General features: G+C 36.1%; 1 protein-coding gene across 2 annotated transcripts in view; it reads left to right on the top strand.

Annotated features, from left to right (window-relative positions):
• Positions 1-20,126, top strand: part of LOC102688757 (ras GTPase-activating protein 1) — a 48,932-nt gene that overhangs the window by 26,422 nt on the left and 2,384 nt on the right. For both annotated transcript variants that reach the window (XM_006626552.3, XM_015360950.2), the window contains exons 2-22: positions 3,462-3,614; positions 5,188-5,323; positions 5,914-5,984; positions 7,369-7,486; positions 7,986-8,017; positions 8,850-8,902; positions 10,868-11,018; positions 11,873-11,951; positions 12,498-12,621; positions 12,807-12,963; positions 13,745-13,832; positions 14,025-14,105; positions 14,744-14,901; positions 15,225-15,301; positions 16,204-16,376; positions 16,627-16,786; positions 17,336-17,478; positions 17,811-17,926; positions 18,590-18,676; positions 18,973-19,040; positions 19,916-20,004. In XM_006626552.3, the coding sequence (XP_006626615.1) occupies positions 3,462-3,614; positions 5,188-5,323; positions 5,914-5,984; positions 7,369-7,486; positions 7,986-8,017; positions 8,850-8,902; positions 10,868-11,018; positions 11,873-11,951; positions 12,498-12,621; positions 12,807-12,963; positions 13,745-13,832; positions 14,025-14,105; positions 14,744-14,901; positions 15,225-15,301; positions 16,204-16,376; positions 16,627-16,786; positions 17,336-17,478; positions 17,811-17,926; positions 18,590-18,676; positions 18,973-19,040; positions 19,916-20,004 (2,314 nt within the window). The remainder of the gene's footprint in view (positions 1-3,461; positions 3,615-5,187; positions 5,324-5,913; positions 5,985-7,368; positions 7,487-7,985; positions 8,018-8,849; positions 8,903-10,867; positions 11,019-11,872; positions 11,952-12,497; positions 12,622-12,806; positions 12,964-13,744; positions 13,833-14,024; positions 14,106-14,743; positions 14,902-15,224; positions 15,302-16,203; positions 16,377-16,626; positions 16,787-17,335; positions 17,479-17,810; positions 17,927-18,589; positions 18,677-18,972; positions 19,041-19,915; positions 20,005-20,126) is intronic.

The following is a 20,126-nucleotide window of genomic DNA, read 5'->3' on the forward strand; positions in this document are numbered from 1 at the left end:
TCAAATTGTTTAGGTATGGTCATAATTCAAGTGACTTTGTTTGTTGCTCTGCAGTCTGCTTTATTACATGGATGAAACACATTCTTGGGCATATATTAACAGACTGACCCTTGGTGGTTTTATCTTTTGGTGAAATGATCCAATTGTAAATCTGCCTCCTTCACAGTTTATAAATGAACAAAGGTGAAAGACATGTCTGTTTTGGATGTTGTGCTGGTTATATTGTACAACATGAGAAAATACTTCTGAATTCAAACTAAAATAAACTATATAGCTATAAAATATGTATAAACAGATCAATTAAATACTCTCTAAGCCTAGAGAGGTACTGTTATATTGTAGATGCCTTCAGTGTGGATTCTTACAAAGCTCAGAAACAAGTAGTCATCCTCTGCTATGTTTATCAATCCAGTTTGCAGCATTTATTAATTTATTTTTGAAATATCTTTTTTTATTTTAAATGATCTGTTTACAGGAAGTGTCTCTCTCTTCCCAGCATCTATTTTAGTTCTTAATTCAGTGCTTGAGCAGAATACATGGACATAAAAAATACATTTTCCAATGTTCCCACGTTTTAAAGAATTCCATGAATATCCACAGGTACATGTAATGTACAGCAACTACAGTTTTAGCAGACTGCCTTCATCTATATGCAATTAATTCCTGTTTTGCAAATGATCATTCAAATTAAAATGACAATTTAATGGCAGATTGCAATAAAACTGTTTAGATAAGTCACTCCATTCCTTGTTGGCTGAGAATTTCAGTGAAACCAGGCACATTAAAAAACCGAGGTCTGATCTGAGCTCTATTCATGTCATGCAATTGTTTTTTCAGACACATAAAACAACACACAGCTACGTTACTGAGCCTAGCTGCAGTTTTAAAATGTATTTTATATAATTATGTGCACAGTAAAAAAGATTTTAAAAAACTGACTTTCTGTGCTTAACGGAAACCTGGTTAAAACAGTGATCTCCTGTTTAACAAATTAGTCCCTTCAGAGTACGGTTTGTTTGATCTCCCTCATCTCATGGGCAGAGTTATTTATAATCACATTTACTGTTTAAGTCCTGTTAACATATGAAATGTTATAAAATATAACAGATTAAATGACACTACTGTTTCAGTAACATCTAATGCAACGCAAGTGCCACCCAGTGATCTGTTTTAGCAGTGAAGGGCTGATAGCAGACCATGCCAGCGGTGTGGTGTAGGTACTGGTGGTACCCTACTAACTAGTCCAAAGTGAACCAACCACCCACTATTAACTGTCAAGTAATATGAATGATACTTATGAGCATAAGAAAATACACACAATGAATGCTGGAATTCCTTAGGATTTACAGCCACTTGAAGAATGCCAGTTACTACTGGAAAGTTGTTCATTTTATTCTGTTAAATTGTTTGTATATGGTTTTTACTGTAACTGCATGCATGTTTTGTACTTGGATCAGTACTTTTTATACATGTAGTAGAAGTCACCCTGGATAAAGGTATCTGCATGGAAAATAAATTACTTCCTTCTACAAAAGGTGTGCTTTGAGTCTTCATGCAAACATTTCTGAGAGAAAGTCTCTGTGGATTATTGATATTCAAACTGCTGACCAAATTAGAAGCATCACTTGGCACAAAGCTCATGCAGGACAGAAGCTTTTCCAACACCTAAAATGCATAGCAATGTATGCATTGTTGTTATACGTTGGAGCAAAACCTTTCCAAAGTGAGTTGTGCATTGTGAGAGAACAGCATTACAAAGGACAGGAAATGTACTGTATAGTATTTGCTTTTACCTGTTATAGCATTGTGGCTTCCAGACCTTTTATTTTAGAAAAGCTGTTCTCATGGTTAGGATAAAGTACAACAGATTTGAAATCCTGGTGGTAATAAACAATGAAATAATCTTTTAAAAAAATATCAATAAACAATAATAATCACTTTTGTGAACAAATTGATTTCATAACAATACCAATGATGCAATTATGCATTTTAGAAGGCTGCAAATTTCAAAAGTCTTGAAAACCGAAATCATTTTTTTCACACAGAAGAATATATCCAAGAGGAACAATATCTATTCTAAAATATATGAATTGATGTCACAACTGTCAAAATACTGCTTTCTCCACTATACTGATATAGGGAAATATGTCATAGTGATATCGTATCATCTGACCCCAGCATCAGTTTTTTTTGCCCTGCAAATGCATCCGATTTGGAACATGTGGTCCGTCTGATATGATCTGGAGTGAATGCGAATGCATACTAAGAACCCAGTTTGGAGTGCCCGCCTTTTAGGTTGAAAGATATCCATTTACACCTTAGCTTGTGTTGTTGTTGATTGTCATGCTTGTGCAAAAAAAACAAACCAACCTCAAATCCAAAGGGCTGGGGGAATATGATGAAGTATTTTTTTAATAAAGTTGATACAAGCATTAACTGCTAAGACTGTTAGCAAATCGTCCAAGCTGAATACTGAACGGACAAAATGGACAATGTTTAGTACTCCGTCTATTTTTTTTTTTCAGCTGCTGGTGTTTCCATAGCTAGAAGTTATTCAGTATTGATTGTTTCCATGATTATGTAAATGAAATGATTTTTTTCTTCAGTGATCTGAAGCAAAATAATTACAAATGCATGATAATTATAATTCTTCATTTTATGCTGTAGTAACTCACTTATATAGTAACTCCCCTTTTATACTTTTTTATAAAAAAATCTTTTACCAAGGCATTTTAAGTTTCTGTCCCCGATTTCCAAACGTCTGGCTTGACAGTGCTCTCTTTGAACAGGGGTAATTGCTTAATGTTTATAAGGGTTGTAAATGTTTGATGCAATCTGACCATAGTTGTAGTTCTTAATGTGGCTAACTGTTTTATACATTACTGAGTGGTTCAAATCTATTCTTCTCTTTTTAAACGCATTTGGTAGGATTTCCTGGTGCATTCATAATTATAATAATTATGACCAGTTGTATAAGCAGTAAGAACAAAATTCAGGTCTTTAAAAGCCCACACTTCTGAATAATAGGCACCTAAAACTGTTTTTAATAGAAGTGAGGAAAAGCGTGAATTTAGGATTATTCAAGGGTGCTGAAATATTTTCAAAGTGAAATGGTGAGAAATAGGAATATTTCATGGAGTATATGTGCATCTTATATGAAAAACAACACCGAGCTGTTTCCATGTTTTATATTTTTGCAGTGTTTTACAGCCTTTCTTTTGCAGTGTTTCCTCCTTAATGTATACCACACAGGAGCATTTTCACTGAACCATCAGAATGCTCTCTTCCAGGACCAGCATGAACCAGATTTTATAATGTCACTTGGCTAATGTTAAGATAGCATTTTGGTTTATTGATTGTAGATGGTTGCAAAGAAATCAAATGTAATTTATTTTTTATGGAGGTTGGGATTTTTCAGAAATGAGTTGTCCTAATTCATTACGTCCTGACTTGTCTTCCAGATGGTATCATGGAAAGCTTGATCGGACAATTGCGGAAGAACGCCTCAGGCAGGCCAGGACGCCAGGCAGTTACCTCATCAGGGAGAGCGACAGGAGACCTGGGTCCTTCGTGCTGTCCTTCCTGAGCAAAACCAGCGTCGTCAATCATTTCAGGTAAAAACTCTCAGGTGGTTCAGTATAAATTAGTTGTGAAATTTAGCTCATAAAGTTCAAGTTCAAGAATTATCATATAAATCATGTTTGGTCTGAGTAAGAAAAGATCAAGTAGAGTTGAAAGCTAAGACAGTTTTAAGGTTTAATCCATCTCATTGTTAATACCTGTCTTCATTTTAATACCTTAGTTGCTCGGTATTTGATATGTTTTAACTCTTCCATACGCAATATGTACAAATGTGAATGTGACTTAATGAATATTTCTGTGTGGCGTCTGATTAGATTTCCCCTCATATCTTTGTTCCATAGACTGAATAAAGAAAAGTCGCAAACATCCACAACTCCACATTGGAGATTATTTAATCTAATCTGTAATGGGTGCTTTCTTTTTAAATGCATGCGCCTGAATTCTGTTAGTAGAGAAGTGGAGATAACGACGACCATAAAGTTAAATTCACAGCCCAACTTCAGAGACCTTAATTAACACTTTCTTCTTTTTGCCTTTCTTTCTCTCTCCACCCCAACCACCCTCACTCCGTTTTACAGGAGTAACATGATCATCCATAATTTAGAACTGAATTAGCACTTAATGTATTTTTTCCCAATGGCTGAACTTGGGTGGTTCAGTTCCAAAGTGTGAGTGAGACCAAAAAATGGTGAACATAAGAACTAAACTGAAATAATGAATGTTAAGATACTGCCAAAAATAAGACTTAAGGAAGATTGTTTTCAAGATGGTGTTGGTGTTGGCCCCAATACAAGATGAAGGTGTGGGAGGACAAATCGCATAAATAAAAAAGACAGTGAAGCTATTGTTAGAAATTGAAACTATGAATAAAAAGCTGGCATAAGAAAAAGTGTGTAACCCATTAAAATGCGGAAGATTTGGAGGTATGCTTTAACATATGCCGACCTTAACAAAAGGTGTGTTTACTATAATAAGCTGCAAGGAAGGAAGAAGCTGTTTGTTTTATTTAGCTTTAAAGCTCCCGGAGTCACTCTGTTTAATTTTACAACGCCAGGAGCTTTGTACTTAGAAATGTACAAAATTAGAGGAAGGGACAGTATTTGAGCCCTGCAATTTACCATCTCCAAATATAGGGATAAATGAATTTAGCTTATTTTTGGTATATTGCATATTACATTAAAGTGATCTTTAAAAATAAATCTCTGATTGTATAATGCTACCCAGTGGCTCAAGGCCTAATTTAATCCTGGCTTCTTTCTCTGCAAAAATAGAGGAATTGCACTTCGTCATGTAAAATGTAATTTGAACAGCATTGGAGTTACCACTACATTTTTAATTGTTTTTGTTTTTTTAAATCCTTGCATAATTTCAGTCCAGATTCATGTGGGTTTAAGTAATGTATCCGAAGAAGGCTGCCTGGATGATGTTCTCAGATAAGACACATCTTAAAATAAATTATTACTCCCCTGTTTGTAAGAAATGTAAAATGGCCCATAGAAGGGTTTGTCGAGCTTTTAATTTGGAGTTTGATTGTCACTTATTCAGAATTATTTCTGTTTATGTGCTGGCAGATAGTGTGATGTGAACCTGTATGTTTGTCTTCAGGATAATAGCTATGTGTGGAGATTACTACATTGGTGGACGTCGCTTTTCCTCGCTGTCAGACCTGATTGGATATTACAGCTATGTATCCTGTTTACTTAAAGGAGAAAAGTTACAGTCTCCAGTGGCTCCTCCAGAGGTGAGAATCAGATTAATTAAATGTCAGTCATAATATTTTTATAAAGTCAGTGTGCCAGGAATGTTTTTCTTGCTTATTGCAACCATGATAGTAGCAGACTGTAAATCTTTTAAAAAGTCTTAAAATGATCTATTAATTTTATTTTTATATTAACAAAGTAAGCAGCAATTAAATCAAAACCAATATTTATCAGTGAGATCGTCCCTCCCTTTTTTATTATTTATTATTACAACAGCATTGCATTTACCCCAGATTACCGTAATTGAATTCCACACTAGGCATAATTTGTCAGGATTTTGACTCAGGTTTAATTAGCATTATTTGTTGTGGAAGAAAAAGAGGCTTGTAATCAGGGAAAAAAAAACAAGATCAGATCATTCCAGTGTGAATCAGCCTGTAGATTTTTTTCTTTCCTATGTCAGGATCGCATAGGTTAAAAAGTGCCGGAGACCAACAGTTCTCACCTATGGTGATGTTACTTAAATCACTTTATTGGACATGTGGTTTTACACACAGCAAAAAGAGCCTTCATTCTGACACATTCATAGGTGTATCAGTTAAAATTATACATGATCAATGTTGCATTACAGCCTGTGGAAGACCGAAGGAGAGTGCGAGCCAAACTTCCATACACCAAAGTGCCAGATACTGACGAAATCAGGTGAGAAATGGCCCATACAATCAGCTGTCTATAGGCAATACCGAGCCTTCAGGAAGCAAAGGGCTTTTCTGTGCTCTGTGCATAAAAAGTGTCATATTTGTGAATGATCTGAAGTAAGAGCGAAGCATGATCATTAAAAATAGATTAGCTATAATTTTCTTGTTGTGTTTGGACCATAAGGTTTGCTGAATTTTATTAACCGGCATGGTTAATAAAAGTTCTCCTTTAGTAAGTGGGTAACTAACTGCATTTTGTAATTATAATACAAAGGGAAGCTCTTCATACTATATATGGTTTACATGGCTACTGCTAGATTGATCATCTCAATCCTGCATATAGTGTCAAAATACCCTGTTACCAAAGCAATGTGTTAAATTTTTGTAAAATTATTCCATGTCATGAAAGAAATAATAACAAAGAGAAATGTATATATTGTAAAATTTAAAAACAAAAGAAGTGAAAAATCTGACTTGAGTTTTTTTTTACTCTTCTGTTCTTGAAATATTTCAATGCTGTATGAATCTAAGTGGTTTGAAGAGTTCAAGTTTGTGAGATTCTGTGTAGTATTATATAGCATAAGATGGTATAACATTTTTATGAGATTCAAATTCGAATGCAAAGCACAATTTAAAAAGTTTCTATAAAAGATATAACTTGCCTAAATAATGAGCCTGTGATCTTTAATGCTCTATTCCATTTTGTGTATTTGAAAATATGACTTGCACTAAATACTTCCCCTTAGTTGTTTGAAGGAACTTAATCTATTTTTAGTTGGTTTGCAGGAGACACCTTCAGTCAGAAATATGGTATTGCAGGACAGAATAAAACTACTCCTCAAAGCATTGCTTCTCATTCCATTTGATTCCATTTGTGCTTTTTGAAAACTCTTTTGGGGTTAGAAAAATGTTTAAAAAATGTTGAAAAAGTTAGAAAAAACACACATAACTGAATGAGAACAAGTCACCAGTCATAGAGTTGCCCTTTTAGTAAATCACCTGGCTTAAAACATGCATCTTTGAATCTCTTTCTGCTCTTATTAGCTTTGAAATATTTTTTTTCCTATAGATCTTTCAATCCATGTGTTCTGAATAGAACACTTACTGTTGTGTAACAACATTGTACATGTGTGTTTGTGAATTGCAACATATATCTTTTTCTATACATTCAAATTCACACACATTTAGATTTGCATTTAAATACTTTGTTCTTTAACATGTAAATGCAAGGAGGTATTCTTATTGCAGATCCAAGGTAAATTTGTGATGAAGTACGACTTTCTGACATCTTCACAACAATTATTTATTATATCTCTGGCAGGGAGAAGTGTTTCTGTAGTGTGTTGTCTATAGGTATTGATGGCCATCCTGTCTTGTTTTGTTGTCAGTTTCCTAAAAGGGGACATGTTTATTGTTCACAATGAACTCGATGACGGGTGGATGTGGGTTACAAACGTGCGGACTGATGAGCAGGGCCTGATCGTTAATGACCTGGTAGAAGAAGTAGTAAGTAGATCTACGTTTGCCTGGATCAGTCATCCCATTTGTTACATACTGTATTGCTGATTTTAGTGTTGTTGAATGTATTTTATCCACAAAATATCTTGATACTACAAGGGTGAAAGCTTATACAATTATGCATTGCTGTGCTGTTGCATATGTCAGTTCATATGATGGTTTTTGCATGGACATAAGCTTAAGCATATTTATGATTTAGAAATTAAAATACAAATCGGAAAATTACGTTCAAATCTGGTGACTTGCCTTGGTCAAAAAGCGTCTCTTGCAGAGCTCTAGAAAAGGAGCTGCTACCAGCTGTTTACTAGCAGCATAAAAAGGTTATAACTGTTAAAGTCTGTCAAGAACAGAATATAGATTTTATGTACATTAATTCAAATTAACATCAGAATTCATGTTAAGACGTTTTATGATGCCGATATCTACCTGATAACTTACCTAATATTTTTTTTTGGTATGAGGGATGAAACACTTTTCTTAATTTCAGGGACGAGAAGAAGATCCCCACGAAGGCAAAGTGTAAGTAGATCATTTTTATTGGTACTCAAGCATTTGACAGGATGTATAAATCTAGTGACCAGTTACTCAAGAAGTATAGTAAAATAAAGAAATGCTGGGCCAGATAATCAGTGGGTCAATTTCTTCTTTCATTCGAATACAGTTTTAGGATGCTTAATCCTCAGGCTCATCATGAACAAATTATCCTGACACTTGGGAATTTTTCGAGCTCTTGAATTTGGTTGAGCCTGCGATTGTGTGATTGTGCTGAATCAGTTGTTGCGCTGTTCAGCGCTTCTTCAGTAGGTGCCATTTGAGAAGTTATAATTCAGTTGTTAATCATTTGCATTGCAGAAATATGTATTGTTAGGAGGGGTACGTATATTATTTTCTTGTCGTATTGAATATTATCTCAGTTTTGATCTGATTGTAATATTTTCTGAAAAATACGGTTTAAGTCATATCAGTGAGGTTAAAATCTGCATCAGAATACAGGTGAAATGATACTAGTTTAGCATGGAGACCCTCTGTTTTGTATTCCCGATCGTTCAACCAAATACAGCCTGCTGCTAATTTACACAAGACAGTGAAAGAAATATTCTTAAGGTTATCCAAGAATTTAATTTCTATTTTTGAGGGAGCGCATGTGACTTAATCTTTGAAGAGTGATCAGAGGTATCAATGCCATTGGCTGAAACGTGGCTGGAGAGACATGACTAAGCATGCAGACCTGAGTCAGCGCTGACTCATTGCTACGGCTGCTCGCTGATGATGTTACTACAGAGAAGAAACAGGGATGCAGCTCTTTCCATTGTTTTTGTTTTATAATGGGCTATTTTCATCCTTTTTCTAGCTGGTATCATGGAAAGATCAACAAACAGGAAGCATACAACCTGCTGATGACAGGTACCTGATCAGTATCCACACCAGTTTGAAATTAAAACCTTAATAAATACAGTACGTGCCTATAGAAGGGGGTGGGGGGGAACAAAAAGAAACATGAGTACCAGCCAATATGAAATATTATTGTTTCAAATGAAATATAAATTAAAGGTCAGTAGATATGATATAATGGCAATTACGTGAGTATCTTAAAGCGAAACAATGTAAAATCAGCTGTATGAAGTAATTATATAGTATGTGGTATTGATGTATTCCTGAATTAAGAACAAGCTGAAAACCCCTTATCATTTTTAGAGACAGACTCTGCAAAATTTATCATGTGATTGACATAATGTTTTATCGTAGAGTAACTTATTGGAAATATTCTCTTGGATGGTTCTAGAAATGTCTGCCAAAAGCATAATAACTAAATGGTATGCTGCATCAGGATTCCTAAACAGAATACATGTCGGGAAATTGTATATAATTGCTTTCATATCGAATATACAATTTCTGTTAACAGTTTGCATGCGGATCTTGGGCGTTATTTGTTGGATTTTTTATTGTGTGATAAATGAACTGCTACTGCGAATAGGACTGTTTTAAATGTTTTTACAGGCTAAAGTGCTGTCCTTTTGAACCTTTTAAAATGAAAAGGTTTCAAGTTTGCAGTAGAGTGTAGATGTTTCTTTAAAGGTCAGAGTTTTAAAGGGTGAGAAGATGTAATGTTGTTGGTGTTTCGGCAGACGGAAGGCTCAGTGCACCTCAGTGGGTTAACGCAGCAATATGCATCGCAGTGCAGTGACGCACTTGAACATTACTGCCGCACCAGGCCAATAGCAAGGAAGCCCCTGCTCACTTAGGAGTGGCCACCTGACGTTCACTCCCAGAGGATTAAGCAATTAAAAATAGTGGCAAAAAAACACGAGTGATATCCGCACGGATGATATATTAATGAAACCATGTGTCTCAGACCACCACGTCACGATTGACCAGACTTCCAAGTTGCTTTACCGTTTATAGGGGGAAAAAAGATAGAATGTGAGAAGTCCATATGAGAGAGAGAGTTGTTCTGTGAATTCACTTCCTTATGAAATGTAAACAATATGTTCTTCAGGTTCAGTATGTGATTTAGACACCAAAAGGGTGGCCTTTGTACGTCTCAGGTAGTGAATGTGAATATAATGCTGTCAGGCAGTTGCTAGAAAAAGTGCAAGACTCCAGCGTATACAGAACTCGACATCTCTGTGATAAACTGCATACTGCTACTGGTGAAGAGTAAGGAGCTTTGTTGCTTATCTGCTTTGTTGGGTTTTTTAGGTGAACAGATTGATCATTATTAATTTATCAGAATCATTATCAAATTATCAGAATTATCAAATATTTGAGATTTAAGTACAATGTGTAATTTACATCTTGGTAATTATTTTTCTATGTACATTTTCATAAATCAGCGAGGCCGTGCTACACATTGTATATGACACTTCTTCGTATCACTTTAAACAGTCAGATATTCATTTATTTTCTTCCCCTAAAGAGAGCTTACATTGAAAAAGAGTTATATCACCACTTCAATCAGGGAGCTGCGTCAGCATGCGTAGGCTGCAAAGGAACAAATAAAGGTTTATTCCCCGCTAAAAAGGGAAGAAAGAAAACACAACGTTGTTTCCTTTCTTCTCTTTTCAGCATGGAATTAACCTTTACTTGTTCCTTAATATCACTACTTGTTGAATTTATCATTTATTGCAGGCTTAAAGTTGATTGCAGATTCCCTGCATATCTGAATATATTTTCTGCTGCTTTTATTATTATAGGTATTTTTAATGCTGTGAGAGAAAAAAATACTTCTTAAAAATTTAAAACAAAAATCAAACAAATGAAAGGTATTTTTGTGTTGTGTTTACAAATGAGATAACATGTATGTGCATATGCTGATGTTATGTTTACCTTAAGTGTGACTTAGTTTTCAAATCTTTTTTTTTGTCCTAGTTGGACAAGTATGCAGTTTTCTGGTCAGACCTTCAGACAACACACCTGGTGACTATTCACTGTTCTTTCGGACCACTGAGAACATCCAGCGATTTAAAATATGTCCTACTCCAAACAATCAATTTATGATGGGAGGGAGGTACTATAACAGGTTAGTAGTATACCTACCTCAGATGTTCCTCTAATTGCTTGCCCTAATGCATGAAATACTTTCCTGTGTGAACGTACATATTGGGAAAGCACTGAGAACTATGTCTACAAACATCACAGAACTGTTGATGAAGTCATATGGCAAGTGATTCTGTAGCCGAAGTTAAATAGTTTGTTTTTTAACAAAAAGGATAAAAGCTAACTGCCCTTTCCACTACGTGGGCAAATTCTAAAATATACCTATACACATGCACTGCATTGCATTTTCAAGAATATCATCTCATTTTTACATAGGTTTAAAGACGATTTCTGTGTTTACGCTATGATTGATCATATTAATTGAACCACATCTCACACACCAAAATAAAAAGGAGTGTTAATATTTTGCAGCTAATGACACAGTACAGTGATCCTACCTGTTGTGTTCAAAGATTGTGTTGCCTGACATAAGAAAATGCTGAGTATGCAAAGTAGTAGTAAGTAAAATATAATCTTTTTTGAAGCATGTATGTTGTTGGATTGCTTATATTTTCTGTTTACTTTTTGAATGGGTTCTCACAATAGGTAAGCAAAGACAAGTTCAATCTTTTAAAGACTGGCTATTAGTGGTAAATTGAGTGTATTTGTGTACTGCTTATAGCTCGTGGAATCAAAAATATATGTGGAATATTAAAATTCACTATACAGTAACACAAGCGGTTGTTTTGTTGGGCACCCCTGCACATTGGGAAAAACTTGCCACCATATATTTTGAAGTTGCCAAACTAAGAATTTCATGTCATAGAGAAGTGTCAATTAGAAGCAGGGCTGATCTGAATAATTGATGGGTTGTTGTGATCTTATTCTTCCCCGTAGCATTGATGACATCATTGACCATTATAGAAAAGAGCAGATTGTTGAGGGTTACTACCTAAAGGATCCGGTTTCTGTGCAGGTAGGTGTTACATCCCTAGGCAACTAGTGCGCATTGTCCACCCTCCTAGATCTTTAAACAGATATGCATGTCAGTGGCCGTACGTTTTGGAGAATGGGAGAATATTTTATTCTTGGCACTATGAATTTCCGGGATTCCAGGTACTCTCTAGTATTCCTTGGGTTATCATTACTTCTGTGCTTCCTCACTATCTTTTGTGTGGAATTCCTACCTCAAGAGTTCCATAGATAGAGATTGAAGAATGGAGTAGCCAGGTTGTTTTCTGGAGGACTACCTGGTTGTCTTTGTCTTATGTAAAGGTAATTTGGATGACAGAGACCCTTTTCTTCTCTAGTCTTGTTCTTCATTTATTTTTCTTCAAGCGGTCTTGTGGTATTGGTTAGAAATACAGAAGGTTCCACGCATTAAATCTGATGTTGGCAGATTGGCATATTACACTGGATTATGATGTTAATATTAAATTATATATTTTTATTAAAGTATATTGAGAAAGCAAGGAGGTTAAAACTGTGTTTATCATTAAACAACACATTCTACCTCTCTTAGCATCAGGAACAAGTACTTTCTGACTTGGTGGATCGTGAAGAGATATACAACACTATTCGACGAAAGACAAAGGACGCATTTTATAAAAACATCGTCAAGAAAGGCTACCTCCTAATTCATAAAGGTACATTATATTTCTTAATGATGTGTCATTATTTAACTGTTCCAAATTAAAAAGAAATATAAAGTAATTAAGCTGTTTGTGTTGTAAAGTACTTTTGAGTTGATTGCTTTTAAGGTGAAATGTATAATAGATGATTATTATTATCATTAAGTAACATTTTTTGGATCTTGGTTCTTTTTTGACAGGCAAAGGTAAAAGGTGGAAAAATCTGTACTTCATTCTGGAGGGGAATGATGCACAACTGATCTACTTTGAAAGTGAAAAACGAGCCACCAAACCTAAAGGTTTGATTGATCTGAGTGTGTGCTCTGTGTACGGAGTCCATGACAGTCTGTTTGGCAGGTGAGGAGCTGTTCCTGCATGTTGCAATGAACTGACAAGTAAAGATTTACCTTTACTTATTTTAAGCTTCATTGGTCCTATCAAAACGTTCCTACATTGCCTCTTAATATGTACAACATATATGGATACAGCCGTCTGAGTGGGGAGCTGCATCAGCATATGTTGGCTGCAAGGATACAAGTGAAGGTTAATTCAACATTGAAAAGTAGAAAAAAGAAACAATATTTTGGGCAGATGAACCCTCTTCAGATCTGAGGGAGAGAGATGAAGGCAGCAGGAATACCTTGCCTGGGAACACTAACTGTAAATGTAAAGTTCTCCTGGACAGTTTTATTTTTATATTTTATTTAAACTGACATTGATCAAAAGTCAGAAATCGATTCATCCTGTTATAGATTGTTTATTGTTCCAGTGCTTCCTTTAATCCCAGCGTGGAATTAAAATGGATGACATGCACATTTAACATTAAGGTGAAAATATAGCTGAAATATTTGTTTTCCTGTTGCAGATACACGTATATAAGATGTCGTCTTTTTTTCTTTTATGTTAATATTGTAAGTCATTGGAAGTTTTAATTTCCAATTCTGTTCTAAAACGTATTTTGTTTTCAGTATAATGCTTAGATCTTTCACTTCTTGTGTTTTGGAATTAAAAAAGAAAGGCTGTACATATTTTCTTTTGAAACTTCAGCGCTCTAAAAATCTTGCTTTTGCATCATTAATATTAACCTGTTTTTTGTTCCAGTTTCTAATTATGCACTTTGACTTCCCTCCTGTTTCAGGCCAAACTGTTTTCAGATTGTAGTTCAGCACTTTAGTGAGGAGCATTACATTTTCTACTTTGCGGGAGAGACTCCTGAACAAGCGCAGGTACACGTGTTTGCCTTTCCTTCTAAAGCTGGTACGTTCCCACCAGCAGCACTGCAGTTCTTCTTGCAGCCCGAAAAAAAAAACACCCTGACTCACAATTTTACAATTGCAAGTACAGTATATGTGCAAGTATATTTATGAAAGCAGAGGATCCTGCATTTCATTTCCTAAATTCCTCCCTTTTTTTGGTAGGACTGGATGAAATGTTTGCAGACGTTTTGCAGTAATCTAAGGAAACCAACACAGCCATCATCTCATAAACGTCTTCGTCAGGTACAGAATGCACCGCTAAAGATGCTAACTTGTTTGTTTACAGTATTTAATAATGGAACTTGCAGGTATTTACAAGGCTTTTCTAGTCTTCCTTTTCAACAAGAAATACAGCAAACTGGGAAAAAAAGTTATTTTTCTGAAATGACTGCCTAGGTAATTCTTGTTTTTTTTGTCTGCGTATTTCATCTAAATGCATCCATTAAGGAAGTATTCCATTCTGAATGCAGATTCAAGCTGAGAAACGGATTTGATCATCACTCCTTTTTCCATTATCTGATACAAGTGAATCACAGCAAACAATTATTATTGAATTAAGAACTCAGTGATTGCACCACAGTTCTGTTTGGGGGGGAGGGAGGGATACTCTAATTTCAGCTTGTTTTCCTGGTGGGATAAATGTATCTTCTATTTGTATTAATGAAGAAGATATCTTTATCTTTATACCAATTATCAAGGAAAGCACCATCATGTTTATAGGGGCTGTATGCTTTTCAGGAAAGGGTAAGTTCAGCTCTTAGAGGGAAATTAGATTTGTTCTTCTTTGGCAGTAATAGTTCAGACATTGGCTTCCTCTGTCGAGTTCAGGTGGAACATGGAGATTTGTGTTGTGAAAAGGTTTCTTTCTTTTACCTCTCCAGGTCAGCAGTTTAGTTCTTTATGTGGAAGAGGCCCACAAACTTCCTGTAAAACACTTCACAAATCCCTACTGCAATATTTATTTGAACAGCGTGCAGGTGGCAAAAACGCATCCCAGAGAAGGGCAAAATCCTGTGTGGACAGAAGAATTCATCTTTGAGTATGCTTTTTTTTGTTGAAAACTGAAAAGTACCAGGTGCTACGTTAAATGCTGAGACACTGCTAAAGAATTAAAATAATGCAGTCAGATGTTAAAGTTTAATAGTGCTATAATAGTGTAATAGATTGTCTGAAAATGAACAATATTATATCTAAGAAGCTTAGTCAGTCATTCTGTTTTATTTAAATGCTATAAAACATTTACCATCCTTGCATTTTAACCATAAATTTGATCATTCTTAACCTTAAACTAGTTTTAAGTGTTCGGTAGGCATTAGCTTTGTCCTTTTTCTATCTTTTCTATATCTATTTTTGTTTCTTCAGTGACCTGTCCAGTGAAATCAACAGGTTTGAAATCAGCCTGAGCAACAAGACAAAAAAGAGCAAAGACCCTGATATCTGTGAGTACATACAGTTTCAAAACAGACGCATATTGGAACTGACTGTTAAGTTAATTTCCCTTTATTCTAATGGGAATGAAATACTCTTGTTTCTTTCTTGTCCTCTGCATCTGTGACCTGGTGACAGCTGGATTTCTGGCCCAGCTGAGGATGAGGACTGTTTTTCTCTGCTTGAAAAATGTTATCAAATGCATAAAAATCTTTACATTTTTTCAGTACTGCTTTTCTGGATGCAGAAGGCCTTCCTAATCGCTCCAGATGCTAACAGTCCTCTAAGATCTAATCAGATTCTCTGTATTGCTCCTTAAACTGCCTCATCAGACTGGAGTCACAATATAATGTGGATTTAAGGATGCAACATTTAAAATTCAAAAGAAGAAAATAATTCTGATGTAAGGTGGTATAGTGTGATTCTCATAGTGTCTTAAAGTGTCCAGACCCTTGTAGTTTTCACATTTTGTTGCTTTAAAGCTTGTAGTCATAATACAGTGCAAATGAATGTTATATACATAACTAACTCCACACGAGTATTAAAAAAATAAGTAAATAGATAATATGAAAGTAATGTAAAAGTCACTACTGCATTATTAGACAAAACATTGCCAACATATACAGGAAAATATATAAGGAAAAGGCGAATGTGGCAAACTTGTAACCAATGAAACATCAAGCTGATTCTGCTTGGGTTTTCAGAATCCTGTTCCTTTAATTTGTTCTTCTTTGAAGACTGTACGATACATGAGTTTTTAAAGAAAACAATGGGCCTGGATTGTCAATTAAGAACAGTTTAGAAGAATCCTATATAAACAAAAGGGAGCTGTATAAATTACATCTTGAAAGTTTAGGTATTTTATTAGACAGGCAGAGTGTGGGGAATTGAAAATTTGGCTTTGTTTTTCCAGTGTTCATGCGCTGCCAGCTAAGCAAGTTGCAGAAGGGCCAAATGATAGATGAGTGGTTTCCTCTGAGCTCAAACGTTCCTCTCAAGGGCATTGAGCCCGGCTCGCTCCGTGTCAGAGCAAGGTATTCGGTGGAGAAAATCATGCCAGAGGAGGAGTATGAAGATTTCAAGCAGGTAAGACGAAGTCCATGCTTGTCTTTAGACCTCTTTATCTCTGGAAAACGCATGACCAAATATGCGTCACAGTATTCTCGATGTCGAAGTTATAGGTGGAATTAGAGACGAGTAGCAGTCTGTAGGGTTAGTAACAGCGCAGTAGTGGGAAGCGCAAGGTCTTTAGTATAAAAATACAGTCATAAACAAAGGATCAAATGTTTGAAATAAAAGCATCATTTATCTCCCTCCTCATCTGAATCTCGTTTAGCTCGTACTGCAGAAGGAGTTCCATGCGATCTATGCTCTGGCTCACGTCTGTGGACAGGACCGGACTTTGCTGGCTAGTATTTTACTGAGGATATTTCGGCACGAGAAGGCCGAAGCACCACTTCTGAGAACACTAAACGACAGGGAAATAAGCATGGAGGGTACGTTTCACGATGTTCAACTGAATTATACCTTCTGAGCAATGACTAAAATAGGTCATTTTTACAGTGTACATCACATCATTCTTTTTATATATGCCAATGGCTGGATTTTCTAACTTGTCAATATTGACATCTTTGCACCTTTGCCGCCTGGAACAAACTACCCAGCCATGTTGTTGAAGCCGATACCCCTTTTTTCAAAACACAGCTGGATGATTTCCTGGGGTCGGTTAGCTATTAACTACCAAACAGCTGGATGAGCCCAGTGGCCTTCTCTTGTTTGCACCCTGTCTTGTGTTCTTTTAACTTTCTGGAAGACAGAGCATGCTGGGAAGAGCATGTGGTGTTTTTGCAGGCAGGATTAGAGTTCAGAGTGACCCATGTCCATCTCCACTGGGTGACTATCAGTTGTGAGGCATGGCTTCAGCTGTCAAGTAGGTTGTTTCATTTCACCGGCAGTATGGTTGTACAGAGTTTCCAGGTTCACGACCTTGAATTTGATGACACGGAAAAGGGCCGTGTTAATTTTCCCCCTTGTTCTTGCTCTAGATGAAGCCACAACGCTCTTCCGTGCCACCACCCTCGCAAGCACACTTATGGAGCAGTACATGAAAGCTACAGCCACGCCTTTTGTCCACCACGCACTCAAGGACACCATACTGAAAATAATGGAGAGCAAGCAGTCATGTGAGGTACAGCCACATCAGCTTTTCATTGACAAAGTTACTTTTCACTGTACATGCAACCAGCAGTAGGAAAAAAATATGTAATCAGTATTTTATGCCATGCATTTTTTCAGTTTTCTGCCCTGAAGATTTGAAGGCAGCATTGTCTTTTCACCACAGGACCTGAGAGGCTTGATCTCATATTCTGTGGTTAATCTGTGGGGGCGCTCTGTTGGGATTTGTTAGCCCTTTTTAAAACGTTCTTATTTGAAACCATTTTTTTCCCATTTTCCGGAAGTGGGTGTTGGTCATGCAGGATTAGGAAAGTTAATGTTAAGGTACACCTTTTCACTCTTCAGCTGAATCCTTCCAAACTGGAGAAGAATGAAGATGTGAGCATTAACTTGATACACCTCTTGAACATCCTTTCAGAGCTTGTTGAAAAGATATTCATGGCTGCAGAGATTCTTCCACCGTAAGTAGATGGTTTACTTTGGAACAAATTGAGAAAAGCTTTAGTTTCTGATTTTTTTTCTTTCTTTAGTCTTTATAAAATCATATCTTTCAAGCCTGAGAGGAGAACCAGCATGTCAGTATTTTTTATTTCTGCTATTTTTGTTGTGGTATTCGCCTCAGGCAAGTAAAATACAGTATATCAAGACCTAAATACCCTCGAATTAATGTTGACATTCTGCACTTAAACCTCATAGTCATTGTTTCATTTCAAATCCAATGTGCTGGAGTACAGAGCCAAAACAACAGAAATTGTGTCACTGTCCAAATATTTACCAAATGGCACTGTACATGATTGTAACTTTTTAAGAACAATTTTAATAAACTTTTGTTTGTTGTTTTCCCTGTTCTTCATCTCCACATTTCATGTTTTTAGCCTCAGTTTTAAAATGCATCATCAAAGTATCATCAAACACTTAGAACATGTTTTTTAGAAGAGTTTAACAGATCAGGGTGGCATGTAGCTTTCACAAGGTAAGTGGTTAGCTTCTCTGGTCTCTCTGGTTTAGGTTCTGTTTGCTGAATATTGAAAGAACCAATAAGCGATACTGTTTCAATCTTAAGATTAATTAGACTTGTAGATACAGTTTCTATAAGAATAATGCAGTTTTTTGTTTTTTTGTAGGACCTTAAGATTCATTTACGGATGTTTACAAAAATCTGTGCAACAGAAATGGCCAAAAAATACAACAATGAGGACCAGAGTTGTAAGGTAAGCAATATTTTTCTGATTGTTACTTGAGAAGCTTATTCATAAAAACGACTTCATGAATTTACTGCTGCTATCTTTCGAATTATACTTGTCCTTTCCAAGTAAAACATTATAGTGTTAAGATGCACAGAATAGGGTATAACTGGGGGGGGGGGATATTTTTTGTGTAAAATTGCTACTGTTTCTACTAAAATGCTTTAGCTAGTTATATTACCTCATTACTATGAAAAGTAATAATACTACAGTAGTGTGTTAATGCATTGTTGACACTTCTGGTTTCTCTCTGTATTTTAAAGTGGGTTTGTATTCCTGCGGCTGATTTGTCCTGCAATCCTTAACCCAAGGATGTTTAATATCATTACAGGTATGTTAATTGACGTTTTAATATCACAGTACAGTTATAAGGTGACTAAATAGAATGTATTAAAAAATCTTTGTTTTCTGACTAAATTGTACACCGGACATTTGCCCAAGTTTCAAATAACGCCAGTCTTGCATTTTGAATTACAATGAAATGTCATTTTCTTACATAGCTCTGCATTAATGCTATGTGTGCCTGTCTCATATAAAAGCAAAGGAGGAATTAAGACTAAGAAATAAGGTTGTGTGTATGAAGTTGACATTCTCACCTGTGCAACAATTTTACAGCATGATTAGGCATCAAAGGTGATCTTTTCATTAAATAGGTTCTACTGACATGTTAACTCTGGACTCAGATTGTAGTGATCCGAGTTCAGATCGTGGCGGAACCTATCAGTGTTGTGGGAGTGTGGAACAAGCTACCCAGCCACATCATTAAAGCCAATACTCGGCTGTTTAAGATCCTTGGATCAATTAGCTGCTAACTACCGAACGGGCTGAAGAGCTTCCTCGCATTTGGAGCCATGCTTGTTTTCAGAGATCAGACCGCGCCCCCTGGCAGCTCCGAGTTTGGAAGGCAGGCTCAAATGAAAGGCTTTATGCTTACCGGCTCGAGTCATTCAGGAATCAACCAGCTTTGTTCGGTCTTTCCGTTTTCCCTTTACTGCAGCCCCCACCCCAAACTCTATAGAGATTATTGATTTTATACAAGTTTTTTTTCCTGGCTTTTTGAAGAGCTTAGCAATGAAATTCATATATGTCAGTATAATGAAAATGTCAGTTTTTCATCACTTTCATAGTGCTCCATTGATGGTTGATAAACCCACAAATTAAAAGCTCAAGGCAGGCGTCTCTGACTTGCTGTTTCTGTTTTTGCAGATCCTCCTTCCTCCACGGCAGGCAGAACTCTCACTCTCATCGCCAAGTCTGTGCAGAACCTGGCAAACCTGGTGGAGTTTGGTGCCAAGGTAAAGGGTTACATTGCTACAGATGGTGTTTTCATGCGCTGGTTGCCAGATTGTTATTGCATATATATGTATTCAAATAGTCTTGCATTTTCTAAACACTGGGGTATTTTGAATATGAAATG

This window comes from Lepisosteus oculatus, chromosome 3 (assembly GCF_040954835.1).
Source record: "Lepisosteus oculatus isolate fLepOcu1 chromosome 3, fLepOcu1.hap2, whole genome shotgun sequence".
NCBI classification, from domain to species: domain Eukaryota; kingdom Metazoa; phylum Chordata; class Actinopteri; order Semionotiformes; family Lepisosteidae; genus Lepisosteus; species Lepisosteus oculatus.